This window comes from Astatotilapia calliptera, chromosome 4 (genome assembly GCF_900246225.1).
Source record: "Astatotilapia calliptera chromosome 4, fAstCal1.2, whole genome shotgun sequence".
NCBI classification, from domain to species: Eukaryota; Metazoa; Chordata; class Actinopteri; order Cichliformes; family Cichlidae; genus Astatotilapia; species Astatotilapia calliptera.
In genome coordinates this window covers 12,634,479-12,649,796 of record NC_039305.1, presented here as the reverse complement: position 1 = coordinate 12,649,796, position 15,318 = coordinate 12,634,479, and the positions used below count along the sequence as shown (strand labels likewise).

The following is a 15,318-nucleotide window of genomic DNA, read 5'->3' as shown; positions in this document are numbered from 1 at the left end:
AAATGGGAAAAAGAACTAGACATACAAATATCAAAGGAGGATTGATCTGCTATGTGGGTGACACACAAGGTGAACCTTTCTTGCAAAGGTCTAAAGTAGACGTCTTTTCACAAAAGTGGAAGAAATGGATTGCCTTCATGTGTCATGGTCAAGGGTCTTCTGCCCAGTGTTTTGTTTTCATTCAATTATGTCCTTGTTAGATATCTATAGATACTATCTTATATTAATGTGTCATTATTCAGATCAGATCAGAATCTTTATTGTCACTGTCACAGGTACAACAAAATTAAAAATGGTCCCCGATCAGTGCATCATCCCTAACAATATCAAAATATAAATAAAACAATAAAATTCAATAAACAAAATAAATAGAATACTTAAAGTGCTAATAACAAGTATCAGCAAACATTCACATACATTCCAACATACATGCTTCAGTCAGTGCATAGATTAATACAAGAGTGGCGTGATGAACATTTTTTTTGTAGCAGTATTCAAATGTGTTATTGCAGTTGGATAAAAGCTGTGTTTGAGTCTATAAGTCCTTACACTGATTGCTCTGTACCGTCTGCCTGAGGGCAACAGTTCAAACAGGGAGTGGCCAGGATGTGAGGTATCTTTTATGATGTTTTGGGCTTTTTTAAGACAGCTGGTGTTGTGTAGATCTTTCAGTGTGGGGAGAGGGCAGCCAGTGATCTTTTGGGCGGTGTTTAAGAACCCTTGGAGTGCTTTTCTCTGAGCCACTGTGCAGCTATTAAAGTTAATGATGCCATGACAGTGGGAACATCTAAATAACTAACAGAATAAATAGTAGTAAATGAAGAATACAGTTTATAGATAACTAAAAAATTAAAAATACTGTTTGTAAAAAAGCTACATCTGGAATGAGACAGACTTACCTACTGGTTATATATAATGGTTTAAATGTTTAAAGCAAAACAGCAAATGACAGTAGAAAGATGCAGAAAGTTTTAGTTTTATAACTGAACTCTACTTAGTGCTGCTTTACAGTAAGTAAGTTATGTTTAGGCTAAAATCTAAGAGTATTCAGCTAACTGTCTCTGAATAAAACAATGATATGAATTGAAACATTGCCAGTAAACAGCAGTTCCATTTTATTTTACAGAGAGCTGATACTTCATTTACTTAAAGTTATAAATGAGTTACTAAGACCTGCAGGTGCATCCTGGAAGAAACAGAAGAGCAGACAGGTTATGCTTCACTAACTGAGTGTGAAGATTCATTTGCAAATCTATAACCAACATTTTAAACCAGTGACACTTGCCCTCTCTGTTACTCAGGAAAAATTATTAAATGATGCTCTCTAGTGTTCAAATATTACATAGCGTGTATTCCAGAATATATTTATGTTTTAACTACGGGAAGAAGACATTTAAAAAATAGTGTGCTTCTGAGTGTTTATTTAACACTTCATTCCAGTCATCTTACTGAACAGTGACACAATTTCTTATTTACTGAAAAGAAAACACATTTTTTAAATCAATGCTTTTATTAATTTAATGCAAGACATGAATTCCTGAAAATACTTGTCAAAAACCAGCAAATGAATACATGATTTAAACCTTTTGCTTTATTCAGATTTCTAACATGTAAAGACTGTAATGAGCAAACAGCACAAGCAGTAAAGAAGCAGATTTTAAAAGCACACTCTGGTCCTTGACTATTCAGTGGGACATTCTGACTTCTTGATGGTTTTCTCTGAAGTCTCTGAGGCCAAAGACACTTTACATGTATAAACCTTATCCATGTTCCAGTCTGATGTCTGGATGGTCAGAGAGCTGCTGATTTGGTAAGTCTGGTCTGGTCTCTGAACAGCAGTGCTGGTAGAGATCCCACTGCTCACTGGACTCCCACCAGCCAACCAGCTCACATCTGCAAAAGGCACAGACTGACTGGACAGACAGACCAGAGAAGCTGTGTTGGACTGGAGCTCAGCACTGGATGGAGGGAAGACTGTCAGGACAGGAGGAGGGAGGCTGGAGTCTGAAAATACATAAAAGATGTTCAGAGAAAAAGAAAAATCAAAAGGAGATAATGATAAAAGAAGTAATAAAAACAGAAAGCAAGACATCAGTCATAGTCATTATGAAATAAACATAATAATTGTTATAAAATTTGAAAAGAATGTTAATGTTTAAAATAATTTAAATCTGCAAAACAATATAGAAATAATAACCCAGCATATCATTTGAATTTCCTTTTGAAAATATGACTAGTTACTGTTTAACTTTTCATGTAAAACATCTTCAATTTAATTCTAGAACATATTTTCTGCATAACATGTCGGCTACTGTGAGTAATTTTCTTTCATTTAAAAAAAAACTATTAGGCCAGGTTCTAATCACTTCAAAGTAATTTTGAACATTAGTAACACTGTTAACTACTATTGAAGAAAGAGAAAACTTGCCTGTGTATGTTTTTCAAATTAACCTAAATATAAATTAAAACATTATGGGAATAATAAGAGTGAACAACAACATATTTCACATCATTTTCAGTGGACAACATTTATATAAAAATATAAAAATGTATTTGACCCCTTTACACATTTTGTTTTACATAACGAATCCATGTCTCCTGTACATGAGACAACCTGAAACTATTTCATGTTGTACAAAATCATAAAAAATGATGCTGAACAAGAAACATATTGAATTAAGTAGTCATCAGCAGATTTGTGCAAAATCTCTCTTGTTTTATGATCAGTTAAAAAGCACTTACTTGTTAAAATCAGCTTGGTGCCTTGTCCGAATACCACAGTGATTCAGTTTGTATACATGGCTGTACAAAAACCTCCTGACTGTCACTGATGAGGGGAGAGGAACTGAAACATCCTGCAGACACCAACTTTCACTGTCAACATCTCATTTCCCTCATCAGTCTGTTTATATTTCAAAACAGTGCTGCAAATAAGTGGAAATTTTATTAAATGTTGTTCAGTGTCCTTAAAACCTTTAGCATAACTCAGGTCCTGGCCACAGTCTGAATCACTCTTCCATGTGAGGAGGAGTGATAGTGAGACAAGGGAGGTTACTAGAGCTCACAACTGGGTAAATACATTTCCCCCAGACTAGTAACTGTTCTTCCTGTTTACCTAGCTGAGGCAGCTTTTACTCCTCATTTTATGGCAGGCAGACCCCCACTGTCAATACATTCCTCAAACTATACACTTACCCATCAAGGTTTATAGCTACACCCACTGATTTGGGATGTCAGGGGTCAGCAACATAATCTCATTCTGGAGAGCTTTAAGGTCACATGAAATGCTTCGAGAATAAAATTCCACTATTGTCCTTTAAATAGGGGTTGACAAAGTTATCCTAACAAAACACACGCTTACGAATCATTTCCTGTTCCTCTGATCTCCAGCCGCCGCCTATTATCTGAGCAAACCTAAGCCCGCCGCATCTTGCGTGGCCTTGCTGTAGCTTCAGCTGCATCTGCCTCTGGTTGTGACGGTCACCTTGTTCTTCAGTTCACCTATGGAGTAGGAAAACTTCTCCTGTCTGCTTCTGAGAGGATCCGAGGTCCGTTTTTGAAGAATCTTGTATAAAAATATCAACAAGCATCAAAAAACACAACTTAGACATCCACATTACTCACACTCTCATAACGCATACATATAGGGCCTGGGGGTGGGCAAGTTATACGGCGTCCAGAGAACGGTCTGTGTGTTCAACCTCACCTCTGGCACCAGTGCCACCTCGGAGGGGCTGGGAGGAGGTGTTGGCTGCCCGATTGGGGTCTGGGATGCGGGACCTCCCTGCTGCTGCGGAGGGAGGTCCCGCAGGAGTAACATCTCCTGGGTCTGGGTGCAGTTTCCCCCTCTGGGGGCGAGGGTACCTGGACCTGGGGTATAGAGTATTTTTGGGGAGTATGATTGTGTGTACATAATGTGTATTTGTGTCTGTTATTAGGTTGGGTGAGTGCTGAGTATTTGTATATGTGTGCATGAGGGTGGGAATGCACATTTGTGGCTGTTTGTCTGTGTCTATATGTCAGGTCGGGTGTTAGACTCCACCTCTCTGGGAACATCCTCACCAAACTCCCTGCTGGTGGCTGATGCCCTCAGGAGTTGGTGCTTTGGTGGTTCTTGGTGTCTGGGGCTGGGCGCTCAGGCAATGGCGTGTCCAGCGGGGTGGCCTGGGGGGGCACAGGCCACCCCCCCAACCAGACTGGCCACCCCAGGTGAAGGAAATTGCCTTCCCGGGTTTCCTCCGTGGCGTGAGCGATAAGCAGAGTTTGTCCTTTCCTTATAAGACTCCTAATTATTCAAAGTAACACTCAGGTATGCCGTTCAGCGGGGTTAGTTACGATATCGGGAGCAGCTAGGAGAACAAAGTGATACAGAAACTGTTCAGATTGCTTTCCCAGAATCAACTCAAAGGTTTATTTGATACACAGCAGTTTATATAGAGAAAAAAAGGTTCGTGTGTCAGCTTTCCCAATTCAAACCGGTACAGACTAAATAAGGAAACGTCTTCCTGCCTTCTGAGCAAAGTATCCCTTGTGTAGTTTATCAGTTCAGCTATAATTTATGATCATCCCAGCAAAATACACTCCTAGACATAAAATACAGAGTTCTTTCATTAGTGAATTCTGAAACAAACCACCTAGCCTTTAACGAGCCTTTTCCAGGAGATAAAGAAAAAGGGAGGATGGGAGTAAGGAAGTGGTCTCATCTCTGTGGTGTTTTCGACCTTGAGGTACCAGCTTGTGAGTCCTACACATTAATTCTTGGGTCACAGAGAAAGAGAAAAACAACTAGTAGATCGGCCTTATTGAGTAACAGTTTTCCTGTATAAAACAATATCCTGTAAATGCTTACCGTGGTATCAAAATATCATAACACCAGGTGCCACCCCAAAGGTAAAACAATAAAATTCAATCAAATATCAAATGTACGATTATGTTTTCACGGTGAAGCTCAGATATCCGAGTGTAAGTGAATGCAGCATCGGCTTCTGCGCTATGCGCATCACGTTAGCAAAGGTAGGAGAGCCAAGCACGAAGGACAACACTTCAGGAAACAATTTTTCGGTGAAAGAAAATGAGGACAGAATAAATGTCCCGGTAAGTAATATTAAGTTTGTTGAGTTTAGTAAACTTCGGTGAAATTAGAATACCAAGGAAAAAAATAACACTTAAAGAATTTTTGCAACCATCGAATATTTCAGACAGTATGCTACTGAGGGCAGCTAACATAAGAGTTATGAGTTATAAGATGCAGGTCGATGTGTAAAAATAACTCAGTGGTTTGGTGGTGGCTATGGCGGGGCTTCCACAGAGGCCAGCAGGTGGATGAGGGAAGGGGAGGCAGGAGGAGAGACCCGAGGCGGCCACCAGTCCGAGTGTCAGGTGAACTGAACTTCAGGTAAGAAGTTATGACCTGCAGTCTATCTGGGTCAGATATAAACCAAGTTTAGGTGGAGTTTATATTCGTTGTGCTGACTTTTTACAGTTAGTTACAATACCTCATACTGCGTGAGCTAGCATGACGAGTTTATACAGCTGTTCGGTTGCTATGATGTTACTGATAGTGAACTTTATTTTATTCATAAGGTTAGTTAGTAGAGTTGCCAACAGCTCCTTAAAAATGGAATGGTCCCTCATTCAGAGAAAATATTATGGGTTTGGTATTGAGCTGAGAAAAGACGCAGTTTGTCCCGGACTTCAGCTAGGATGGAAAAAGACACAAAACTGGAGTTATTCTGTCTTTACGCTGCACAGCTGCCTCTTCTCCTCTCACTCTCTCTCCTCTCTCTCCTGTTGCTACTTCAATCATGAAACTGATCAATGATCAGCTGATCGTCTCTCTTGTTTGTTTATCGCCCACTTTGCGCCAGAAAGAGGAAACCAGCAGATGTCCCGCTAAACAGCAGCAGCACGTTTAAGCTTGATCAGCTGTTGTTAGAATTTATTTAGTTAGAATGTTTGCTGGAGCCACAGCTGTAAAGCTGTAAAGCTGCTGGTCATGATGTCGGTTTGGATATGTGGTGAGAGGGAAACATGAAGATGAAACCAGGAGATGTCCTTACTGAATCATCAGAGCTGAACAGGTGATGGAGAAACAGGTTTACCTTTTAGGTGACATGAATGAGTTGAAGTTATGAACTGTTTCTGAGAGATAAATAACACCAGGATCCTTTTTTTATGTAGCTGACAGCTGGTAACTGTGCAGGGGCGGGTCTAGCAAAGTGTTGCCAGGGGGCCAGGTAGGGCATTAACAGGGAGAGGAGGGCATAAAGAAATACTTTTCTTTTTTATTCTCATTTAAAATATCTAGCTTTTATTAAATAATTATCTGAATCTTGCGAAGAAAGTTTTTATCTGACGTAAAATGTATAGAAATCATACATATACCAAAAAGACTGTACATCACTGTCACAACAGCATTTGTTTTCATTCAAAGGCTTTATGGCTTTAATACCTGGTGGGCCAATCTGTAGTGAAAATGCCCAATTTTTTGTCCCAGTCCAGCCCTGCAGGTTAATACTGGCAGTGTCACCATGCCAGCTGACTGCATTTCATCATCAGCCAGTGTTGTTCTCAATATTACCAAAGTAAGGCAGCATATAAAGTATTTACTTGCTTTCAGGTTTTATTCAAATGTTAGTCTTTTCAGTTGTTTCTCCACTTTTTTCCTGTTTCAAAATCAAACACCAGTTTGTGAGAAGATTATCTTCTTTTTTTTTTTTTTAACAGGCATTGGTTTTGCATTGGAATTGGCTAATTTGCCAATTGTATGTTAAAAATGTTCGTATTTTAATATTCAAAAATGTTTTTGCCCAAAACATATGTGCACTACATGTCAGTAAAAATACTATGCAAATATTGATGTCCTTGAATGCTGAATAAACACTGACTGATTGTATCTCTTGTACTTAATCAACACAGTATCTAAACACTTTGCACCGTAGTGGTTAAAATCTCATTCTAATAAGGTTACGGTTATTAGGTTTACAGGGTTATTGAATTATGGTTAACGGTTGGTAGAATTGTTTTTAACATTATCTGCCAATTACATCTGCCACCCTTCTCCAAATCTGTGCCCCTACCTGGCCCCCCCAACAAAAATTTTCTAGACACGCCACTGCTGAGACCCGGCCCTGGATAAGTGGAAGAAGATGTATGTATGGATGGATGGTTGCTATGTTCTTCAGGTTTATTACTGATGCTTTTACCATTACCAGTTTTTATGTTTGGACAAAAAAAAAAGAAAGATCAGAATCCCGCTAACCCTTACAGTTACCTGCTATAATTACATAATCAACAACCTTGAAATGTATGAACTTCTCTGGAAATTCACATGAAACTGGAGTGTTTAGGATTAGGAGAACATTTGATAAAATGTTACGCCATTTATGAATATTAAACAACTGAATAAAGAGTTCAAAAAAAAGAATAATTTTAGTACTAGAACTGTGTGGGCGCCTGTTTCATTGCAAACTTGAGCCACATGAGTTTTGTGGTATTTCTCACAAATGAAATCACTGTGATACAGGCGTTTTGATATAGTTCCCCTGATTCACAAAAACAAATACCAGTGTCGCTCATCTACATCTTGAGAGTTAAACACAACAATTAGAGGACTGACTAATTTGCGTTTACTAAAACATTTTGGTTTTAGACACTCAAATTCATTTTTGTATTCATTTGTTTTGTTCTACAATTAATGGTTGGAAATGTTAACTCAGTCACTCAGTTGTGTTTTGTTTGTTTTTTTGTCACAGTATTCATGATTGTGTTATGTTCTACTCAATAGAGTCTATGTTTCAGTGCAGTACAATGCTTACCCTCCTCCTTTTAACTCTAAATCCATGTCTAAGGATGATGTAGAATTTAGTCAGTCTGAGGAGAATCCTGTTACAAAGTAAAGTGAATTGTCCTCATTTAAAAACTCTCCATCAGCTCCATCAGAGATTTGAACCATTACAGGCAGTTCCTTGAACAATTTTAGTTCAAATGCAAATGTCCTTATTGTCACACATCACACATTTTCTTCTTTTCTTACATTTAATGATGCTGAATCTATGTTTATAACTATTTAAGAGTTGAGTCTGGTGTCTAAATTTATATTACTTATACGTACATGCATAAAATGTAGGTCTGCTTTTTGTATATGATTTTGCATATGAGTAGTTATTGGCTGACAGCTGGGATATGCTCCAGCGCCCCCCGTGACCCTGAAAAGGATAAGCGGAAGCGAATGGATGGATGGATGAATATGGATTTTCCCCAGTTTGCTTTGTTCATGATTTCAATGATAAATATTAAAAAAAAATGAACAAACAAATAATACACTATTTGAAGGTTTGTTAGAGGTGTCGTTTACCAGGTTGTGAAAGAGTCCTTGTGAAATGCACTTCACACACGCACAGTTGTTTGTCACCAGATGCCACGTTTATTTCTAGTTTTCATTTATTATGATAGTCCACAGTCGGACAGCTCCGGTCTCAGCTGATTTTCAGCCTCCCCCCCCCGCTCCTCTCCCGTCTCACTATAAAAGGGGAAGGAAACCATCATCAGTCCAAATGCCATCAGCTGTTCTCACCTGCGTCTCCAGCACCGCCCCGTTGAGCTCACTGCACCACTCCTCCCCTGCAGCCGTGCCTGGGACCACACCTCCGCCACAGTCTTAAAAAGCAGAAGTATCAGTGTGGAGGTTTTGTCACAGTGTGAATCCCTGTGATACTCCACTGTTAGCAGAGCTGTCCCATGTCTTACAGTAATAGACTGTGAGTCTCCTGTTTCTGCCTGATTAATTATGAACTAGGAATCAATGTTTGACGAGGATTTAGAGTTGAATCCGTCAGAGGAGAATCCTGTTCCAAATTCAAGTGAGCTGCCAGAATAGTCAAAACTTCGACCATTCTGAGGAGCCCCTCCAGGAACTTGTTTATACCAGTTAACATAATTCCCATCATATCTCTCTATGTTGCACCTGAGAACAGCTTGTTGACCTGAAGAAACTGTGTGGACAGCAGGTGTTTGGGTCAACGCTATCACTGCATCAACATCTGCCAAGAAACCGAGAAAAAAAATGAGTGAAAGATTTACCTAAAAATATACAGATTTTAAAATCAATAAAAAGAATGTCTTACACGTCAGAGCAGAGATGAGAGCACAGAGGGTCCCCAGCACTATGATAGTAGGTGGAGAAACTGATCCTGAAAGATGAGAGGGGCTGTAGTGAGAAGAGAAGAGATACTGAAGCTTATAAAGACAGAGAAGCAGAACTGAAAGAGGAGGAGATTCAGCAAAACAGCTTTTATTTATAAAAGACTAAATTACTGATATTAATAATTCATAATTTCATACAGTGAACATTGCCATTATATGAGCATTATTGTTTCAAACTCAATGATATCACCATTTTCTTTGAATTTGCTCTACAAAAACTAATATAAATGACTTAATCAGTGTATATGTCACAGTACTGGGTCTGCGACTCAGTATTTGTCTTTCAGGTTTTAGATTTATATTCTTTGATTACTGTTGTTCATGATTTTGGTTTCCTTTCAAGTTTTCAGTGACCTTAGTTCTCCCTCCCTTAGTGTTTATCTCAGCCTGTGTTTAGTCTCTGCTGCTGTGTTTTCTCTGTGCTGTTCCTGTGTTCACCGCTTCATGTCGAGTCACCCTTGTTTCTGTATTCGTTCATCTCCTGTGTCTCCCCAGTCAGTCATGTCTCTCTGTGAGTGTTAGTTACTCTTGTCTCTGTGACCCATGTTCGCTCTGTCTTCGCTGTCAGTTGGATCTTCGTGTCAAATCTGTGTCTTTTACTTTGATAGTCTCGCATCCTTTGTAAATATTTCCAGTTTTGCTTCCTCCATGTCCCTGTGTGATTGCTCCCAGATGTGTCTGATCCCCTCGTTACTCCCTGTGTATTTAAGCCCTGTGTTTTCCTCCGTCAACAAACAAAAAAAGCAATAGAAATAGACAAAGGGAAATTACCTTATCTGTATATGTTTACATTCTCTTTCTACCTCATTAACATGCTTCTGATGAACTAAAGCTGATTCAAAATAATAAATCTCTGCAACTAGCTGATCTGATCTGAGTCTTGGTTTTTTTTTTTGACTGAATTTTAGTGAAGCATGAATTAGTGAAATTATTGAACTGTAATATAAAGAGGATTTGTGTGGTCTCATTTTTCTTCGTACTGTGGCTTGAAATCAGATTAACCAGTTAATATGTTGAGAATGTTTTTTCATCAATCTTGTTTTACAGTACAATAACATTAAAAGCTGATGATGTGAGGTTTTATGTGTGAATAATATGTGAATATTTTGGTCCTTTATTTATTTAAAGTGAAAGTGGAAATAAATAAAGAAATACAATAAATACATTTAAAAGAGCAATGTTTAAGAACTAATTGTTTATATGGTGCACTGAGTTTGTACCCAAAAAGCAGAAGTAATAGTGAGGAAGTTTTTGTCACAGTGTAAATCACTGTGATGCGTACTCCTTAACAGAGGTGTCCCATGTCTTACAGTAATAGACTGCAGAGTCTTCCTCCTCCACATTTTTGATCATCAAACGATAATCTGTTGTTGACTGATGAGTACATGTGAATTTTGGAGAAGAGAATCCAGAGCCATAGTATTGAGAACTCCAGTCATGACGAAACCTCACTACATACTGAGGAACTCCTCCTGGAATCTGTTTATACCACCAAGCAGGTTCATTAGTAACAGTCCCCAGGTTACAGTCCATGGTGGCTGTCTGTCCTTTCCTCACTGATAAAACAGGAGGTTTCTGTGTCACCACCGTCACACCACTCACACCTGCAAACAACAAGAAGACATGAAGTCAAGAGAAACACATTAGTATTTATGTGTGTAATATAAGTCAAAGTGTTTACATGTTAGAGCAGTGATGAGAGCACAGAGAGTCACCAGCATGATGTCGACGTGAACTAAGAACTGATTTGAGGAAAAGGTGCTGGAGGAGACATTTAATACAAGTATCAGGAGGAGGAGTTGTGTCTCCTCCTTTCACCCTATTACATCATCGTAATATTGTTTTTCTTTTTTCTTCATTTGTTTCTTAATTAGCGTCATAATCTATATATTCTAATTGAAGCATAAAATCAGAAAAATGGGAAAATTATGCCAAGGCCTCCAGAAGCACAAAGGGAATAATACCTTTATTAAAACTTCATTGGAAAACAACATTGACATTTCTCATTGACTTTGACAAATGCTGCAGCTCATCTTCTGACACGAACCAATAGATGTGAACATATTTCTCCGGTGCTTGCCTATCTTCACTGGCTCACCGTTCACTTCAGAATTGATTTTAAAATTTTATTGTTGACTTACAAAGCCCTGAATTGACAGGCTCCGGGGTATTTGTCTGACCTCTTACAGCCTTGTGTGCCCTCTAGATCTTGTCGATCAAATAATCTTTTGCTTTTAAACATACCAAGGTCGAGGCTGGTTCACAGAGGTGATCGAGCGTTTGGGGTTGTAACACCTAAACTGTGATATAATCTACACCAGGGATGGGCAACTCTAGGCCTCGAGGGCCAGTGTCCTGCAGGTTTTAGATATCACCCTGGGTCAACACACTTGAATCAAATGATTAGTTCATTACCAGCCCTCTGGAGAACTTCAACACATGTTGAGGAGGTAATTTAGCAATTTGAATCAGCCGTATTGGATCATGGACACATCTAAAACCTGCAGGACACTGGCCCTCGAGGCCTGGAGTTGCCTACCCCTGACCTACCCTTACACATCAGACAGGCTCCTACTGTCAATCTTTTTAAATCTCATCTCAAAACACTTTTGTATTCATTGGCTTTTAATACAATAAAAGAGTTATTTGATATTTGTTTGGTATTTGGTACTAATATTATGGGTTATTTGGTACTAGTTATTTTGTATTTTTATACAGCACTTTGGTCAACATTGCTGTTGTAATTAAATGTGCTATATGAATAAAAAAAACAACAACTAATGTTTAGACCATCTAACATAATTCAACCATTTCTCTGTGTTGCACCTGAGAACACCTTCTTTATCTAGAGTGGACAGCAGGTATCTGAATAAACACTAACACTGCATTAGCATCTGCCAGCAAACACATAAAGAACATGTGTGAAATGTCTTTCTCCAAAAAGATGGGCTATGAAACAGATGAGAAGAACGTCTTACACTTTAGAGAAGTGATGAGAGAGCAGACAGTCCCCAGCATGTTGTCAGTGTGAGGTGTAAACATCCTTTAATATTCATCTGAGATATGAAAACAATTGTAGAGAGAACAGATAAAATTTAATTTAGCTACATTTTAACTTCCAATGAAATATTTTTAGAACTTCTATTTAAGTATCTATTTAGGTTGATTAATGTGATTTACTGCAGCTAGAATGTGACAGTTATCAGAGTTTTAGGAAACCGTTTGTCAAATTGCTGTTATTTAAAAAGACACACACATAATAGGTTTAATTGTGTTAGATGCACATAATTTAAAATGCACATAATTGTGTACATATATGGCAATTTGTGTTGTTGGTGGTCATTATACTCCTCGATATTTTATACTTTCAGTGATGAATGTAAAAATATATCAAAACAAGTAATTCAGTATTTATTAGCAGACTGTCTGAAGTGGATGAGTTTTCAGTGATGAACATTAAAATAAAAAATAACAATAAACACACAATTTGAAGGTGGTGGGTTTACACTGAGTTTGCTGAATGGGTCTTTTGTCAGCATGTGAAAAAAAGAGCATCAAAAAGCAGAAGTATCAGTGAGGAGGTTTTTGTCACAGTGTAAATCACTGTGATACTGCATTATTGCTGTCCCATGTCTTACAGTAATAGACTGCAGAGTCTCCCTCCTCCACATTGTTGATGATCAAACGATAATCTTTTGTTGACTGATGAGTGGATGTGAATTTTGGAGCAGAGAACCCAGAACCATAGCTTGGAGAACTAGAGCTATGATAAAAATACAGCACAAACTGAGGAACTCCTCCTGGAATCTGTTTATACCAATAGACAGTGTTAGCAACAGTCCCCAGGTTACAGTCCATGGTGGCTGTCTCTCCTTTCCTCACTGATAAAACAGGAGGTTTCTGTGTCAGCACCGTCACACCACTCACACCTGCAAACAACATGAAGACATAGAGTCAAGAGAAACACAAGCACATATGAATCCAACAAATAGCTACTAATCTGAAGTATAAATGAGGTTCCATACATGTTAGAGCAGGGATGAGAGCACAGAGAGTCACCAGCATGTTGTCACTGTGTGTTGAGACCTGTGACTTAGAAAGAGATTGCTCTTCTTCTGTAGGAGGAGAGGAGGTGTGAGCCATTTAATATGTGACAGAAACTCAGAGAGACTGACAGGAGGAGGAGCTAAATCTGCGTAGTTTGTGATGTTTGGGTAATTTATGTTCAGTGGAGGGTAATTCTGTTTTTGTATTAATAAATATTGGTGATTGTGATGTCTCCCTCCTCTCCATTAAAATTGTGCTATTGCATTTTATTGTGAAAAATTGTTTGCTATGTCTCCTGGGTGAGGTGTTCCAGGCATGTCTGACTGGGAGGATTCCCCGGTGCAGATCCCGGATATGCATATCTCTCGGCTGGCCTCAGAACACCTTGATGTTCCCCCAGAGAAGCTGGAGGTGGTCTGGGATCCTCTGCTTAGGCTGCTGCCCCTGAGACCCGGCCCTGGATAAGTGGAAGAAGATGTATGTATGGAAGTGTGACCAAGTGGTCGGCGGGGTTATGCACAAAATAAATAAACTTAACAACGCCACCTAGGGGAATTACACCCCCAGGAAATATATTTAAGAAAAATAAATAAAAGGAATAAAAGAAGACCGCACAGATTCAAGGATGCACACTGAGGCAGGTTGGCTTCCAATATTAAAACAGTTTTATTTATAGAAATAAATAAAATATTATAAATAATATTTTATAAATAAGATATTAAAAGTCAAGATGTAGCGTCATTATTGACAGTGTCCTACAGTAAAAATAAACAATCGTGGAACTTGGACTTACCAGCAGCCGTGGAACCAAAAGAAAATCACACCAAAAGAATCACTGCAGACCACCCAGTGCTGTACAAAAGAAAGTGTGAAAACGACCCACCACCTGAGGTCCCAGGGCCACTGGCTCGTCCTCCTTCACTGAAATAAAACACAGAAAAGTATGTTAAAAGAATAAAAGGACACTGAGCGTCAGGCTCGCTACAAATCATAAAAAGACTAAAACACACGTTAATAACTTTAATAAAAGAAATCACACACACACACACACACACACACACACACACACACACACACACACACACACACACACACACACACAGGAAAGGCTTATTCCCCACGGGTCAAACTACCACTCGTTCTGGTAATAATTATTCTCAGGCGTAGGCCGGTCTGGCTCCCCACCGGCTGAGACCGGCCACCCAGGCGATTTAGAGTCCCAGCACGACACTCGGGCAGAGAATCACTTCAGCCCGATCACAGAAGTGTGGGTACGAGCAACAGTCCAGGGTAAAATAGAACACCAGGCGAACCCAAAAAAAAGGTAAGCCTACTTAATAAAAACAAGATAAGACAAAACGAGACAAGACAGCAGACTCCACCAAGGAGGAGTTCACAACAGCAACTGAGAAGGCAGTCCACTCTTCCAATTTAGGTTGGACAATTTACCATGGAGAGGTGAGTACAGCAGTGAACCCTGAAACAGATAAGTGTAACCTTAAACTCTTATAGCTATGAATGCTAATAAAAGTAGTTCTAACAGCTTACCCCAGGACCGGAGGCACTATACTCTCATTGGTGGAGATACCACGAACACCTCTCTCCGCAATGGCAGAATTAAACAGACTGCTGCGCTACAACAGGCCGGAAAAGGATATTAACACCAATTCCAGTATTCGGAGGGAATCCAAGGTTAAGCGAGAGCATACCTGTAGCTGTCGTATAATCGGCTCTTGCTGATCAGTCCGTCGCAGTACGCCAGCATTTACTGCTGTATCGTACCAGAAGCTCGGGAGGAATTAATCCAACAAGACATCGGCTTAGCTTTATACAGGCTAGCGCCACCCTGCAATCAATGTGCAGGTGGGTTCCCAATTAACCCGATCACCTGATACAAGGAGCGAGTGCAGTGGAAAGAGAGCGAGGGTGGTAGAGCGAGCGAGAGAGAGAGAGAATGAGAGAAGAAAAACAACGGAAGGCGAGTAGCCCATCTGGCTACAGAAGGATGGTTGCTATGTCCTTCAGGTTTATTACTGATGCTTTTACCATTACCAGTTTTTATGTTTG

At 39.4% G+C, this 15,318-nt stretch overlaps 1 protein-coding gene across 1 annotated transcript; it reads right to left on the bottom strand.

Moving 5' to 3' along the window:
* Nucleotides 1-1,573: 1,573 nt before the first annotated feature.
* LOC113020663 (immunoglobulin lambda-1 light chain-like) lies at nucleotides 1,574-10,934 on the bottom strand. The gene is made up of 4 exons (XM_026164829.1): nucleotides 10,886-10,934; nucleotides 10,486-10,808; nucleotides 2,743-2,779; nucleotides 1,574-2,004 (listed from the first exon to the last, which is right to left on the bottom strand). The coding sequence occupies exons 1-4, from the start codon at nucleotides 10,923-10,925 to the stop codon at nucleotides 1,682-1,684; spliced, it is 723 nt and encodes a 240-aa protein (XP_026020614.1). The 5' UTR covers nucleotides 10,926-10,934; the 3' UTR covers nucleotides 1,574-1,681.
* Nucleotides 10,935-15,318: the final 4,384 nt, after the last annotated feature.